Source organism: Anoplopoma fimbria, chromosome 12 (assembly GCF_027596085.1).
Source record: "Anoplopoma fimbria isolate UVic2021 breed Golden Eagle Sablefish chromosome 12, Afim_UVic_2022, whole genome shotgun sequence".
In the NCBI taxonomy this organism is placed as follows: Eukaryota; Metazoa; Chordata; class Actinopteri; order Perciformes; family Anoplopomatidae; genus Anoplopoma; species Anoplopoma fimbria.
The window spans coordinates 14,065,824-14,082,802 of NC_072460.1; the positions used below are offsets into that span (position 1 = coordinate 14,065,824).

General features: G+C 41.7%; 2 protein-coding genes across 2 annotated transcripts in view; one reads left to right on the forward strand and one right to left on the reverse strand.

Annotated features, from left to right (window-relative positions):
• fkbpl (FKBP prolyl isomerase like) overlaps positions 1–16,979 on the forward strand; it is a 43,501-nt gene that overhangs the window by 10,761 nt on the left and 15,761 nt on the right. The gene's annotated exons all lie outside the window — the stretch shown is intronic.
• Positions 1,554–11,086, reverse strand: LOC129099303 (protein Wnt-2b-A). Its single transcript, XM_054608502.1, has 5 exons — positions 10,905–11,086; positions 8,115–8,335; positions 5,074–5,351; positions 3,731–3,995; positions 1,554–1,962 (listed from the first exon to the last, which is right to left on the reverse strand). The coding sequence occupies exons 1-5, from the start codon at positions 11,084–11,086 to the stop codon at positions 1,733–1,735; spliced, it is 1,176 nt and encodes a 391-aa protein (XP_054464477.1). The 3' UTR covers positions 1,554–1,732.

Sequence of the window (16,979 nt, forward strand, 5' to 3'; positions counted from 1 at the left end):
CCTTTGAATTCACGTTAACAGGAGTCTCTGGTCTCTAATGTAACAGAGGCTGAACTGGACTGAGAGTCTGGATAGCAGAGGGGCCGAGGCAGAGAAGATTGCTGGAAAGTATTCCCTTTGATAAGCCGGCCAAGAAGCCTTTGATTAAATGTGGTCCCAGCAGGAGCCCACACTAGGTCCTCTGTGGCAAGACCATGTCCAATCACCAGCTATCAACAGCCCTGGGTAATTATAGCCATCTAGTCATTAGCCTGGGACCCACCTGGAATTCCACATAGCGAGGGGTTGGATGAGGCCAGCAGGGGTTGGGGTTTAGGTTGGGCCTTTAATCAAACACTTCCCTCCCCTTGACTGATATAACACACCCCACCCCAACTCACATAGAATCAGCCTTTGTTACCGACATAGATTGTATTATTATTACTGCCCCAGTGTCTCTAAACTCATGCTGGTGAGGAGCAACGGTGTGTGTGTGTGTGCGTGTGCGTGTGCGTGTGCGTGTGTGTGTGTGTGTGTGTGTGTGTGTGTGTGTGTGTGTTTGTGTGTGTGCGCGCGCATGTACGTGTGTGTACATGTGTGTGTGATGGGAATAACATGGCAGGTTATGACAGCAGTACAACGGAAACTTACTCACTATCCTGCTCGGTCACACTGATTAGTTCTGCTCTGTCTGCATCTAGTCTCTTTCTTGCCTTCAACCTCTATGTTTGTCCGTCTGAACAAAAAACAAAGATTCCAGTGTCATACTAATGCACCATATATTTCATATGAACATCTGTTTAGATAAGGCAATATACACAATGTTATACAAGCAAGCTGGAGAGCAGAGAAGTGAAATTTGTCTGATGTTGTGGTGGCAGTTTGTCATCTTACACACTGAAAACTAGAGTACACTGTATAATCATAATAATGGGAGTGCTCTTCTCTCTTCTCGTGTCAGCCAATGTAGTGCAGTCTCATCCGCAGATGAGAAATGAAACAACACTTTACATTTTAAATAAATCATTTCAAACACCTGTTTTTTTTCTCTCTCTCTCTCTCTTTTTTTTTTTAACAGTTGCATTCAAAGTCCCAATGACGCATCCGTCCATTTATTCATCTAGTGTCAATCTCCTTGTCCTCTGGTAGTCCTCTGCCTGGACTTCTGTTTGGCCACACAGGGCCAAACTCCACTTAGATGTCCACTTCTCAAAGTGCACTTGTCAAGCTACTTCCCAAAGTCCAACCAAGTATTTGGTAGATAAAAGTCTATTCCTCCCCCACAAAAAAGAACATTATGTGAGTATACGATGTTGTTGTAATAATACTGGATACATTTTAAGGCTCAATTAATGTAAAAATGTGTCTTTAAAGCAACAGGAAAGCAGCAAACCATTTTTAACTCAGTACCACACGCTAGAAAGAAGGCCTTCTGGACTGAATCTTCAATAAAAGTCCAATCCACCCAAACCCCAAAGTTTTCACTGGTTTCACTGTTGATCTGATCCCAGCAGTTCAGTCACAGGGCCATTCACATACAGGGGCTAATGGGTGTTAATTCATATTAATGGGTACTGAACTATAGTGCTTTCATGGAGACAGGTAGAAAAGCCATGCAATGATGAACTGAGGTTGTGGCAGGGGAGGGCAGAGCACTTTCGGACAAACTTTCCCAGAATGCCATGTTCCACAGGATGTCCCGTAAAGGGGAAAGGGGTGGGGTTGCATTACAGGGGGCAGAGGGGGTGCATCCTCAGCTCTGGTCCAACCATTCAGCTCGCTTGGGAGCTTTACACGTGTGTATGTCCACAGCTTCCTCACAGTCCTTACACTCCACAGCGCAGCACCATTTGAACTTGCACTCGCACTTGGTGATTTGCTTGACTCTCGTGGTGTCGTAGCCCCGCCCACAGCACATGACCTCACAGCCATCCGTGCCGCGTGATGTCTTATTGCAGACCCGCCCAGCCGTGCCCAGGGAGCCTGCACAAAAGAGTACAAAAGAGTTAGTGAATAAAAGCTTAAAGTTATCTGAAGCTAGTTTTTGGTCAACAACTGGTGGGTCATTTTGAGATTCTGTGAGACTGAACTGCAGCAGCCTGTACGTAACCATAGACAGTATAAACTGTGTGGGAGTGATGAAGGTCATCGGCTTTTATATCTGTGTGCTTACACCAAAATTTGTGTGTGTGTTTATCACGCCGTGTTGCCAGCATTTTGTTGACACTTCTGTAGTTCTTTTTATCAAGCGAGAGATATCGTAGATATCTCTGCCTTAGAATTACAGCTCAGCTACTCATTATTATGGTTTGAGAGATATAATGCGACAGCATTAATCCTTATCAGCCTTAGTCTGAAAAATGGTGTTGTCAAAGGCAACTTAAAACATTAATGCTAAATAGAACTAAATTACACATCACCATCTCTGTCTAGACAAATGGAGTTAAGCTAAGGGTATACAATAAACAAGTTTAAGTTTCAGGCTGGACCTTCAGTAATTGCGTTATGACAAATGTCATAGTTTCACTTTAGCTCTCCATTTGGTTCGATATAAGACCGTTGTTGATTGTATTTTGTAGTGTTTAGAACTATGGATATTACTTAATTCAGGGACATATTGTCTGTGTCTTATGTGAATGTCATCCCCACAGAGATTAGTGCGGGTGTTTCGTGTGAGAAGCTCCCTGTTTGAACTGCTACCTATCACAACAAGCTGCCCGTAGAACAACAGACCCACACACACAACTATGCAGTGTTGGTAGAGTGGCCTATAGTTACACTGCCTTTCCCAAGCCACTGCTCCCTTTGAAGCCACTGTGTGTGTGTGTGTGTGTGTGTGTGTGTGTGTGTGTGTGTGTGTGTGTGTGTGTGTGTGTGTGTGTGTGTGCGTGTGTGTGTGCATGCGTGTGTGTGTGTGTGCGTGCGTGTGTGCGTGTGAGGGTTAAATGGACAGTGGAGCGTGACAGACAGACAGGCTCTCACACTCTGAGGCCCACTCTGCCCTCCAGCTACGCTTAGTTCAGACAGATTGAGAGGGAGAGACTGTGACAGACAGAAAGAAGTGATTTTTTTTTTTTTTTTTTTTTGAATTAGCTGCTTGTGTCCCTAGGCTGTGGATTCCACTGGGAAGGTGAGAAAGAGGGGGAGGATGGACGAAGGGATGAAGAGAGAGGGCAAACAAAGGGAGCGAGGAAGAACTGGACAGAGCTTCTGAGTGATGGAGGTGTTCTTGTCATCTATTGTAAAAGTTGGTCTGACAGTGTTTCATTCATCAACCGGCCAATCAGAAACAGTCATAACTAATTGGGTGTATTTTACAGAGATTGATCAACGCTTCCACTGAGCATAGAAATGTGTGTGTGTATATATATGTATGTGTGTGTGTTGACAGAGACTGATAGAGGTCAGGTGGTCACAAAACGACCATGTCCCCAGGGTAGAAGGATATTAGCTTCCACTGACATCACACAGGAGTCCTGCTGTGTTATCTGACTACCATTACACACACACACACACACACACACACACACACACACACACACACACACACACACACACACACACACACACACACACATTGACATTCACACACACACAAACACACTAGTCATGCATGAACGTACACACAACATACACTTAACACCCCTAAAACATAACACAGTCGAGACAATCCATTAACACTCATGAGAAACTGCCTTTCTTCGTCTTTCAATCCAGTCCACCTTCTTCTTCTCCCTTTTTGCCGTCTTACCTGCTGTTTTGTCTTGTAAGCAGTAATCCGGAGAGTTCTCAAAGTAGACCAGGTCGTTCTTGGTGGCCTTCCTGAAGGCTTTGTTAGCTACAGCGAAGCCTGTCCCATCCTGATTCATCGTCACCTCGATGGCCCCGTTGTATTTCCTCCTCAGGTAGTCACCAGTCTTCCTGAAGTCTGACATGGCCATCCAACACGTCCGGAGTGTGCAAGAGCCGCTCACACCGTGACATTTACACTCCAACTTCATGAAACGCTTCACTGCCTAAAAACAGAGAGACGTGGGGATAGTTTGTTTGTATTTAGCCATCTTGACATTTGGTTTTACATGTTCTGTAAATGCAGCGTTAAGACAGAAAAATTCATAAAAACATATTTCACACCTAATGCTCGTTTCTAGTCTTAGTAGATAATATTTGGTTTCATCTGCCGAGGTTTCAACATTGATATCCACCTCTCAGATTTCTGCCTCCTCTGCAAGACAATGGAGGTAAAAGGATTCACTGGATGATCCACAGATCCCAGTGAAAGGTAACATCTAAGATACTAATAGTTCCTAAACTGTTGACAGTGAAGTCCTCTGGAAATAAATGTTTTTTGGGTTTTTTTAACACTGTGAGCACCACAGAGAAATTCCTTTTATCTACACTGGGGTTGCCACAAAAAACTCAGAGCCAATTTAAACTTTGTATTAACATGTGATCTGTTACTTAAAACACATGTCAACTTAAGCTGTAAATACAAGTCTGTCACCTTTGCAAAAAAAAAATTGTGTTCAAACAAATCTGAATGTAACCCTAGGTAGCTTATCCTATCTGATAACAGTGCATTGTAAGAACCCCCCTGCAGGGGCGACCTGTGAACACTTATACACAGACTATTTTGAAAACCAAGAGGTACAGATCAAATGTTTAATCTTTTCCCAAGTTTAAACTGTAGTTTGAAATTCAAATAAAAACGGACAATCCTTAAATGCACTCAGAATGCGTTGTAATTTGGAATGGCATTGTATTGAAACTGGATCCCAGCACGGTGTGAATGCGCTCTGTACCGTTTTCTGCGTTGTTAAGAAAAAATCTCTCCAACAAGTTGATAGGTCACCTAACTCTGCATCCACTAGTTTGTCTGCTCCAACAACGTCATTTTAGAAATTCGATCGCAGTGCAGATGGAACCTTGATAACATGCAAACACCTATTATCATTACCAACATAACGTTGTCAGAAAAGGATTGCATGTTAATACCAGGTGTAAATGGGGTCCAAAGTACAGATATATCAAATATTGAGCAAATAAAACAAAAACCTGCATAGCTACATATATATTACTAGATGTAACACTTACTGTTCTGCCACAGCGGTTGTTGTGTAGGTTCATGAGTGCCCGTGCATCTCGAACTGTCCTCTCTTTGGCATCTATGAAGGCTTTGGCAAACTTTATGCCATAGTTGATATTATCACTACAGCCACCCCAGTCAAACTCTCCTCTCTCATCGCTAGCCCGTCCCCGCTTGTGCGGGTCGCAGTTACACGTTTTCAGCTCCCCCTGGCTGCAGGCACGAGTAAGCGCATACACCACTCCTGCTGAGGAGATGGCGTAGACGAATGCTGCTTCACGACTGCCTGAGAAAGAGAGACAGAGAGAGAAAGCACAAAAGCAAAAAATAAACCCAGAGTATAGACTGAGGTAGAGGTTGAAATGCCACAATCTATTATTAAATACAGAAATTGTAGTTACTTGATATCATGCAATACAATAGATTTTGTACTACCTAAAGACATAAAACTGTGCACCCCACATGCATACACGGACACACTTAATGCCATAACCAGGCCTGGATGTGAGCCATCAGGACACAAGGTTGCAGCTGACGGGGGCATATCAGGCCTGATGTGGAGTATAGGACAGCTCTGTTTAAATATTAGCATGGAAATAATCCCAGCTGCGGGCTCTCCTCTGCTCACATAAATTGTTTAAATACAGACACAGTGATACCCCATTAATCAGCACCAGGGTGATGTCATGACAGCATTTTCTACCATTGCTGTGCTTTCCTGGTCTCTTTAGTTTCTTAGAATATGAGTCATCTATTGTGTGGCCAAAGACACATAGATAATTCGATTTTGTTGCTTTTTGCAGCGCCCCTGGGAGTGAATACCTCAAAAGACAACAGCCAGAGGCAGAAGAGCTTGTCCATCTTTAGTCACAGCCTAACAGTCATATGTGGTTCTCACTTGGTGCCACTGTACTCAAAGTTGAAACAACTCAAACGCTGCAGTGTGAGTTGATCAGCTGGTCTCATGTGTTAGTGCTCTACTCCACTAATATTAGCTAGTAGTTTGTGGGTGAGGGGGTACAAAGCATCCACAAAATACTTTCCACTTTTGTTTTGCAGTGCTAATTATTAAAAATATTAAATCAAAAATGTGCCCAAATGCTGGCCTTTTTTGAAGATGAACTACAAAAAGTACATGCTGTGGTTTTCTTGGTGACCATGCAAGCTTTTCATCAGCAAGCCATTTCTTTTTACTTAAACACAACAAACATCAGTATCTGACAAAACTCATATTCATGCTCCTCAGATGATGAACTCTTTCTATGTTGGACCACACTTGAGGTTTCCTTTAACACAACTTTTAATACACAATACCTCCTATACCTATGTAATCAGCAGGTTGCTGTGAAGACATTCAGCTCCCAAGAGGATAAATCATTTTTAGACCCTGTCAACATAGAATGCCTTTCAGCCGTGTTTTCCAGTCATCCATCTCATGCGCATCTGACATGTCTAGCTTGAATCAATATGTCTCTTTTTGGTAACAACGGCCAGCCTCAGTTTCTATTTTAATCAATTCAGTTATCTACACAAGGTGCATAATAGCTGGTGTTTCACTTGGGCTTCATAAACGCAATATGACGCAAAGAGTCTATGTTCTTGTCTCTGAGTGCTCCGAAACATGCATGGACACAACTGTCTCTGTTTTTAACCATGCTCACACACATACTGGTTTTAAGTTTGAGTGAAGCAATATTTCCATTTTTTTTATGAATTAGGAAGTGCTAAAGTACCAGCACTTTAAAATAACATCACAAAACTAACTGATATGTTACTGATACTTTTGTACCTGAAAACAATCTGAACCAGCCTAGGTTCTATGAGTTTGTGTTGTCCAACCTACTTGCTCTATATACACTGGAATGTCCCAATTCATCTCTGGGTTGAGGAGAAGGGGGCAGTGGTGGCTGTTGAGGCGGGGTTTGTGGGGGAGGATGGAGGAGTGTATTGCTGGTCATCTTTTAAATCTGCGCTGTTTGTCTGACAGTGAGAATATCTCTCTAAATATTTACATCTACATTACTGTTTATTCCTGTCCACACACGCAGCTTGTATCTCCATATCTCCTGGTTTTTTTTCATGCATTGTCAACCCCCACACATGCTTATGTTTGGCTGAAAGAGGGACAGTAGCACGTTTGATACTAAGTCTGTGGAGACAAGCACCTTATTTTATGAAACCTGAATCCAGATTCACTACAATGAACTGCTGTAATTTAAGCTTTTACTTTTATGCCTTGCTCCAAAAGCAACAAAGTCAAAAGAAAGCATACTCTACATCCATAACCCCAAAGATGTAGCATTAGAGAGTCACTCTTTTTATTAGTTGCACTGAATGCAACAGTGACTTACAGGTGCATCACTGCGTCCATGCCCTGCATTCAGAATGCAGCTAATGCAGTAATGATAATGGCTACTGCAGTATTATTGCAAAATCATGCGTGATTGACAATTTATAGAACAGTCATTATTTAATCTTTTGTGCAAAAATAGCCAGCTGGCTGATGACACCTTTCCTATCAGGTGTTTTTATTGAAGAGCCCCTGTCGCTCTATTATTCAACAAATATTCATGATTCAGAGTGTGTGCAGTTATAAAACCCTTCATAAGGAGGAAGTATACATGCGCTAGTAACAAAGAGAGTTGAAAAAGATGTATGTTGTAACATGCATCCCCCCATATGCATATGTGTAAAGGCATAAATCTGTTGCACAGCAGAGAGGTCTGGCAGGAGTGGAAAAACAAAATGACGACAAGCGCGCGTCTCGAAGCCCGTGTGTTTATTGACGAGGCGTTAGGCATTACAACAGTCCATTAGCGTCTATAAACACGGAGCACCAGCATACGTGAGAGCGAAAGATCGGAGAAAGGACATAGTGAGCAGAGATGGACGGAGAGAAGGAGGGAGAGGCAGTAAAAATGAAGAAGATGGAATAGAACGAGGAGTGAGATAGTGGCAGATGAGGCTCAGGTTCAGAATCAGTATCTCTACTCTAAGGCCACAATCAGTTATTAGACCGGAAGATATGTTGACACACCCATTGACTTACTCCGTAGCAAGACACGTCCAAACACGGTGTGGTCGCGGTCCAGCGTGCTGCAGTTCCAGCGGTGGTGTCTGAATTGGTGCTGGCACTCTCTGATCCACTCTTTGGTGCCCTCGCCAATGGCCTGCATGATGTCTGGGTGGCGCTGACAGAGTTGCCGCTGCTTATTCACCAGGCCTGGGATGTTGTCGCAGATCACACGGGCCCCCAGCGCACCAATGTACCTGAAGACGCAATAGATACAAGAAATCTATAGGTGTTCGTGAACTGAATCCCCACCAACTTCATTTAAAAATTATTCAAAGTCACAGCAGCGATTGATAGTATGTTATAATTAATAAGAACACATAGGCGCACTCATATGCTAGGGATTTACACATATGGATACAAACACACTCAATGGTGTTGAGTGGCATGAAAGAGAGCTGCAGTAACAGTCCTCTGTGAGTCAGAGTTCACTACACTTAACAGTTTAAGGTTTGCGAGCAGGAGGGGAGTGGAAACCATTTACTCCGTTCTCCAAATAAATAAGCACTTAACCTCTCCCCACAAGACCTGGGTGTGTATGTGTGTTCAAATGTTTCCCAGTGGAACAGTTGAAATCATGTCGTCACAAATCACAGCACGTATCTGGGGCCTCCAATAACCCTGTCAAACTAAGTCCCTCTGTCTTCTGCCCGTTCGCTCTCATGCTCACCATACTCACAGTTCTCTTACATGCGTCCAATCCAACCGGACCTGATTAAAGAGACTCCTACAGCATCTTATCAAGATCAATGCTGCATTGAGATTACCCGAAAATATTACTTCAAACCTAATTGTGTGTGCATGGCACCTCTTGCAGCTCAGGTGGCTGCGGGATTTTGGCGGGTCAGAGAGTGGAGGTCAGGGAGCGTGTAGCTGTGTGGTCGGGTTTTACGAGGTCGGGTGAGAGGATGGAGACTGAAGGGCTCTCTGCTCCCCAGAGTGGGATTAGAGAGGAGGAATAAGAACAGAGTGCTCATCAAAGGAAAGAGCCAGAGCCGCAATTCACACTTAATTTACTCTCTGAGAGTCAGGAGGACTTGTGGATTTAATAGGATAGTAAATCATTATCCACAGGTCTAAAACAACATGCTGTAAAATCCTGCGACTATACTGTGAATCAGAGAAGAAAGACAAGTGGGACACAAATTAAGGGCTTTTATTGACTTCTGATGACACTGCTGATATTACGTCGGCCTCCTGCTGCCATGTCATCTTCTCAAGCCCTGTTGGCTCACAAGAAACACTAAAAAAGACTAATAATCTGATCATTTTCTTAAATGTTATCAATAACTTTTTATAAATTTTACAAAAAAAAAAAATCTAATTATGAGAATATATGTATGATGATGTCTTTGTAGTACATTACTATTCTTTTTCACCTTTCTCAAATGGCTTGAACATCCCACAAACATTTTTGTGTTAAAGCCCCGGATATGTCCATATCATCACTTATTGTACACCCATAGAAAAGTGATAAACAGAGACTGTATCCCCTGCACTAAATTCCCCTCAAAGCCAATAATGCCCAACCAAAGCTCCTACACACACACTGGTCTCACTACTACCCATAACTGCTTTTAATCTACACAAAATATTAGGCATTCCATCTCCCCCCATGCCCGCCCACACACAGACACTTCTCCCATAAACACACTCACACACATGGACATTTTCACGTGTGTTATTGCACAGGCAACGAGATATTTTGTTCACCCCTCACCTATGCTCTAGATGGCTGGTTTTGGGGTATTTTAGTGAAGTAATTTGCGGGTGTGTGGTACCAGGTGAATTAATGACTGCTCAGCCTTGTTGAATGCCGGCCCCAGCTGAGCTGAACACGCGCTCAGCCAACAGCGCCGGCATAAATTACATTTATCGCTCTATTATTATTATTATTGCACAATGTGGCAGGCCAACAAACTGACACGAAGAGAAAATGAATTTCAGCAACTAAATCTTAAAGACACTTGAATAGTTCTCAATCTTGTAATTTAGGTTATTTTCACTATTAATGCTCCATCGTGTTTCTTAATCTTTTTTTTTTTTTTTTAAGGGAGCAAATCATTTTGATTTAAATTGAGTAAGTTTATATTTGCAGTCGTTTCCCCATGAATAAAAACACGATGCAATCAATTCATTCGTGACAAATAATAGTGTATGAATTTATATTTTTTTTATAAACCCCAATGCGTTTTGATGATTTGCTGCAACAATTTACAAATAACACCATGAATTCTAAAGTTTAACATTTTGCCAAACTGATGAGAAAAAGCTCTGTCGGCATATACAGTACCTCGGCGAGGAGTAAACTATCAAACCTCATAATGGCCTTGTCTGTCTGCAAATCGCTGCTTTAAATGATTTGGGACGGGTTTTGCTTTTGCGTGATTAACATGGTCAGAATAAGTGTAAGTCAGTGGCAATTTGAATCTCTGAATTTCTATCGAAAGACTATAAGGCAGAAGTCCCAGCTCCATTTCAAATGATTAAGATCAATGATTGATGTTCAAATAATGTGCCATTTATTCTCCTTCTACAGTAAGGATCCTGCTTAAATGTAATTAATAATAATAATAATAATAATAATAATAATAATAATAATAATAATAATAATAATAATAGTAAAACTAATAGTAATAATAACAATAATAATAACCATCATTATAATCATCATTATAAACTTAGCAGTTTCTTCCAAGAACAGATGCGTCTCCCTTAATGCAGGCAGGTAGGCCTGTAGGTGTGATGTATGCAGACAGTACTCACCACCATGATGAATCCACCCGAGGCGTCACCAGTAGCAGCAGCAACAGACACGCACAGTAAATCCTCGAACTGGCACCGGGGTTTTGGCATGAAGAAGACCGGTGTGAAAGTTTGGCTCCCGGCGAACCACAGCTCCGAACCCGGGCAGCCCGGAGGCTCAGAATTCTGTTTAAACCCAACATGACTCTACGCGGCGGTGTTTTTTTTTAACCACGAACAGTTACAAAAAAATATAAGATTTCATGGGGGGGAAGCCCGGCTTTAACAGACAACGTTTGGTGTGAAGTAGGTTATGCACCCATTCAGAAGGTAGGCCTCATTATCCAGTGTGTAGCTCCATATTAATAGCGCGACTGTCAGGAGTGTGAGGAGCGCGTTTTCGGTGCCATGTGCGCACCAGACTCTCCACTGAGCGCTTCTGGCTGCCGACAGGGGGTTTACCTGACCAGTCGACCAGTTTCTTTTTTTTTTTTTTTTTTTTTTTTTTTACTTCTCCAGTCAGCTTCCCAATATGTATCCTTGACTTTGGATTAGTTCAGAGGCAGAAATATTATCCGAATCACAGCTGGAGCCAAAGGTTTGGAGTGGCGAGACTCGCAGCAGTTCTGTCGGCTTTTTGACTCTGTGCTGGGTTGGATGCTTACACCGGACCTCTCCTTTATCAGTGCGCTGTGGACAGAGTCAGAGCTGGGAGGGGGGGGGGGAGAGAGAGAGAGAGAGAGAGAGAGAGAGAGATGAGGGGAGGGGAGGGCTCGCTGCTGTTCCTCTCGCCCATTGGGCAGATGCAGGGGTTACAGAGTTTGACTAGGAAGGAGATATTAAAGAGGGATGGATGGAGAGGTGTGTGTGTGTGTGTGTGTGTGTGTGTGTGTGTGTGTGTGTGTGTGTGTGTGTGTGTGTGTGTGTGTGAGTGCTGGGGTTAGGGGGCGATGATGCTGCTGAGTTCGAGTCGAGACGGTCCGAATGTGAGAAGTTCACCTGTAACGTTGTTATAATTGATGATGGCGCCTTCATTTTACAACCCAGTAAAACTGGATAATTAAATCACACCAAAATGTGTTTTTTTTTCATATTTTAAAAGGAAAAATCAAGAATGGGAAAATACCCTGTTCTTGATTTATTATGCAATCACTGGGTGCAGAAAAATAAATACCCTACAGTATGTTGGAAATGCAATTGTTAATTGCAGCCCCAGAGTTATTTTAGTGACTATGGTTTTCACCCAGATTTACATCAATTGTTATTGTCAATTAATAATTATTATAATTATCATAATCATATTCACTGGATATGTATATGATTATATTTCCACTCCTCATGCTGTTCCGCACATACAGCTTTCACAAAGACGATAATGTTAATATCAACCTTCCCATTGGTTGAAGATAAAACTAAGCCTTTTGGCTAAATTTGGCGCAGTTTCATCATATTAATATCAAGTAATGAGTGCTGTCCCTGATAAAAAAGTAATAAGTGTTTGACATTGGTTAAGTTATTATTACGGTTATTATTTACAAATACTAATTTAAATATGTTTTATGCCTGCACCCATGCACCACCTAAAGCACAGCAGAAATGAAAGTTAGAGAAAAAAGGAAAGGGAAGGGAATGTGACTTGGAGAACAGAGCCAAATCGTCCAGTGGAACAGTACTATGGCTTAAATATGAACCACATGTGTAAAAAAGAGTGCTGAGACAGCGCTCGAATAAAGTACACACACACATACACACACACACACACACACACACACACACACACACACACACACACACACACACACACACACACACACACACACACACACACTGTAGAGTAACCATCCTTACCTTTTTTCCCATGCGTGTGTGCATCTTCAGGTTGTTCTCAGGCTTTTCAGCGTGCTGTCATCCATCCTCAAATCTCTCTTTGTCCTTGAATGACTTCTAACAAATTAAAACCTAATTTTAGGTATCCAAAAATCTTTCACAAACTAACAAACAACTTGCTCTACTTGTATACACTATTTCACACTGTTCTTATCAGTGTAGACTTGAACTTGTCTGGGGAGTTTGTGACATTGGATTAAGAATACCACAGTAGATTCAGCTGACCCAGTAATGCTAACAAACAAGTAAACAAATCAGGAAAATCCTTGTTGGAATTGAAACAAATTAGCTATAGCTGTCGCAAACTGCTTTTTCATCGAAAGCTTCAGAAAAAAGCTCAAGTGTTTATGCCAAAGCTGCAGTTAAAGCTAAGCTCCTTTTAGAGACATTTGTATTTCTACTTAGAGCTCGACAGGCAGGCTGCTGTCAGACTGGGACACACACACTTTTAAATGTTTTTGGAGACATGCACATTCACAAACACACAGACATAGAGTGGGTACAGGTTTTTGAGAGGCTGCTCTGGTGAATAGTTGTGCGTTGCAGCTGAGCTCACAATTTTCTGCTAAATCAAAAGGAATTAGCGAAGCACAAACACGGCTGAGTTATGCTTCTCTCTCTTGGGGCTGGAGCTGGAACAGACTTTCGCTCTCTCTCTCTGTCTCTCTCCCAGCCTGTGAACTTGACCCCAGCTTTCTCCCCATAAACAATAACAGAGTCGAACGCCTTCCTTTCAGTCGGAGAAGAAAAAGTTTGCCCTGATGTACGAGGTTTAATCTTGCAACAACCTCCTCAGAGGAAAAGTACTGACGGGGATTTGCAATGTTTAGACAGTGCACATGGTGTGAACAAGGGATAAAGGTAAGATTTTACAGAGGCAGCGGTTTTGGAATAATCCAATTGATTTCTGTGTTGATACAAAATAAACACTTGGGATTATTTCTGATAAGGAACTTGCAGGGAGAAAAGAGAACGGGCTGAGTGAACCAAGGGCAAGCCAGAGGCATGCACTGTAGGTGGAAGAGTTGGACTAATATCCCAGTAATGTGTCCCCTGGGGGGCTTATGCTGTGGGCTGTCACTATTCCAGCAGTCCAGGGATGAGCTCAGCGTGTATTCCCATCCCCTGGCAGGCTGGAGCAGGGAGGACAGCCTGTCGTCAGACCTGGCAGAGTACCCATAACGATTGGACACACAGGGGTAAACTCAACACTGGGCAGGTCCGATGGAACATGAATAAGGGACAGGTGGAAGAAGGACAAAGACAAAAAGGTGATCAACTGAAGCAATTTTAGGAACTCATTTGTCATTTAATTACTGATAAGCCCTTAAAGGGACAGTTCACCCCCCCAATCAAAAATATATATTTCCTCTTACCTTTAGTGATATTTATCAATCTAGATTGTTTTATCTGAGCTGCCTAGTTTTGGAGATAGCAACTCAGCCCTCTCTCATATATAATGGGACCACATGGCACTCGGCTTGTGGTGCTCAAAGCGGCAAAAAATACATATGAAAAACTCTACAGCAATGTCACTCTCTAGAAAGTAGGACCTGGTTACTCAAGATGACCTGTGTATTATCTTGAGTAATACACAGGTCAAACCACCTCATGATTTCTGGAAACGGACATTGCAACAACAATATATTCCTAAACCTAACTAAGTAGTTTTGTTGTTTAAACCTAATTTATTATTTCAAGATTTCTTCCTAAAGTAGTTTTGTTGACTAAACCTAACTGAGTAGATTCCTGTGGGGAAGGAAGTTTATTTTGTTAAGACCGTATGCAGATAACAAGCGGTAAAATTGAAACGTTTTGCCTGCTTTCAGAAGGGAAAGGCACAAAAGTAACTTTTCGTCTGATATCATATGTTGTTTGAGGATACATTGCGCTACTTCAATTTTTTGCTTCTCAGAGACAACTGTTATTACTCACATGGCCCCAAGAGTTGGCTTGTATGGAAAAAGTATTCAGAGGTTGTTTTAAGAGTTTGAACACAGGACCAATGCTGTCATTTTTCTAACAAGGAGATTTTCCATTCTAAATATTTTATTTTAATCCTTGCAGGATGATTCATTGTAGATTGATTTAATGCTGTCATAATTTCTTTGTGTTAAACAGCCGTGAGGATAAAAGGAACCGGCCTGACTGGCTGTTTGGATAATAATCAGCTGAGGATCCAGTAGCATTATCTATAAAGCTAATGAAAGGTCAGAATACATCACAGACCCTAAATATAACACGTCCTCCAGAGACAGACGAGCCATAATGTGTGTGTGCATGAGTGTGCCAGAGAACCAGATCTGTGATAATTTATTGTCTTGTAAATTTAGATCTGCTGACAGAGATGAACTGCTTTGAACAAACACAGAGGCGCTGGAACTCAAGAGTTCTCGAAAGGCATGTACATTGAGAGAAAATTTGTGCTTGCACAGATGCAAAACAAATACTCACATAGAAATATCCGTAACTGCTGCCATAGTATGTACCCATCACGGTTGGCCTCTACAGGGATAAGCTCTCCATACTTGGGGCCCTACTTTATCCCCAGGGTAGCCTGGCATTAATAGATTTTATAGCCCCTGTGAACACAATAAGTGTCTGTAGATGTGATGGTGATAACTCTATAATAGAATGTTTACTAGGTTGCTGGAGGATGCCGTCATGCTGGACAGATTGGGAGCATGCACACACATGAACACGCACACATAGACACACACAGACTGGCTGTACAGCAGGTGATACAGATGACATTAAAGGGATATCCTAAGACACTTATCAGGAGAAAACAGGCACGATGCACTGGCAATACATACACTGGGAAAATGATAGAAAAACAGATAATCAGGCATAAATCATTCATATTAAATGGGATGGACTGAGATCAACTTGAAATTTACCTTTATAGATGGTGGTCATTTTGACAGCACAGTGCCTCCTTGCTCCCTCTTTGTGGAACTGAGTTTGTGCTGAGTGGTTTTACTGTTTTAGTAGGGAACTTACTGTGTGACGTACACTGCAGGTTATGGGCAGCTGGTCACATGGCTATCTAAGGTAACAGAGTTAACAGTGAATCAGTAAATTGAACTCTGAAACAGTGTTTCTTTTTTCACGTGTCCACACAGGATAGGGAGTGAGTCACTCAAAGACTGAAGTCCTTAGTACAGCAGCTACAAACGTTTTTATTGGTGGCAGTTTGTGTTTTTCATTTGTTTATGCAGGAGTTGAGAGACAAGTGCAATGAACACATTATAATTAGTGCATCCCAGGTATGTTTCTCATATTGGAGTCTGTAATTTGGGGTCAAAAACTGGATCCCCACAAGGTTAACCATTTTATTTTTTGGGACTATGACATGGGGTGAGGATCTTGTGTGTGCACAGTTGTGTTTATAAGTGTGTGCATATGCAAGCAAAAATTTGACTTATTTTTGTCAGGGTGACTGACTGTTTTAAATACAGTCAGCAAAATACTGACATTTAAAAACTGTTGACGGACAAAAAAAATAGAGAATAAGTCAGTTCATGTTGCCTCTCGCCAATTGTTTGTCCATTCAAACTCAAAACATTTAAATTAAAAAGCTAGGTATTTAAAAAATATATATACATATATTTTTGGGTTCAACTTTGAAGCTGCTTTTCAATATTTTATAGTTTTTTTTATAGTTTCCTAACATGGTTGCAATCACAACTAACCTGTCACGGTTGTGATTACAGCTTGCGCTGCACCCACATGGTCAAAACATATTTGAATGCATGTTTAGCCAAAGTTAACAGTATTCTTTTTTTTTTTTACCTTTCGCAGCATATCAAACACATCAGAGAAAAAAGGGTTTGGATTGTTTCCAAAAGGTAAAAACAGAGAGGTATCTTGTTGGCTATCTTATTAAAGAGGGCTTAAAAGGACTTTTCTGCATGTGCATACTCGTGCTTCATTAGTTTTTATAGCACATACAAGAAACTGGGATCCAGATTAAGTCCTAAACCTCTTTGGTTTTTGTTTAGTCTTGTAAACCTTACCTTACATTGCTCTCCTTCACAGTGTATGAAGGAAGAGGGATGGAGGTAGTGAGGTACATGTTTGTTTGCATATTGAGAGAGAAGAAAAAAAACAATCATTCATGGTCATAAGAGAGCCAGATGTTTATTCCAGGTGAAACTAAATCAGTGGCAGACATGATATAGATATATGTCTGGATGTAAGATATTT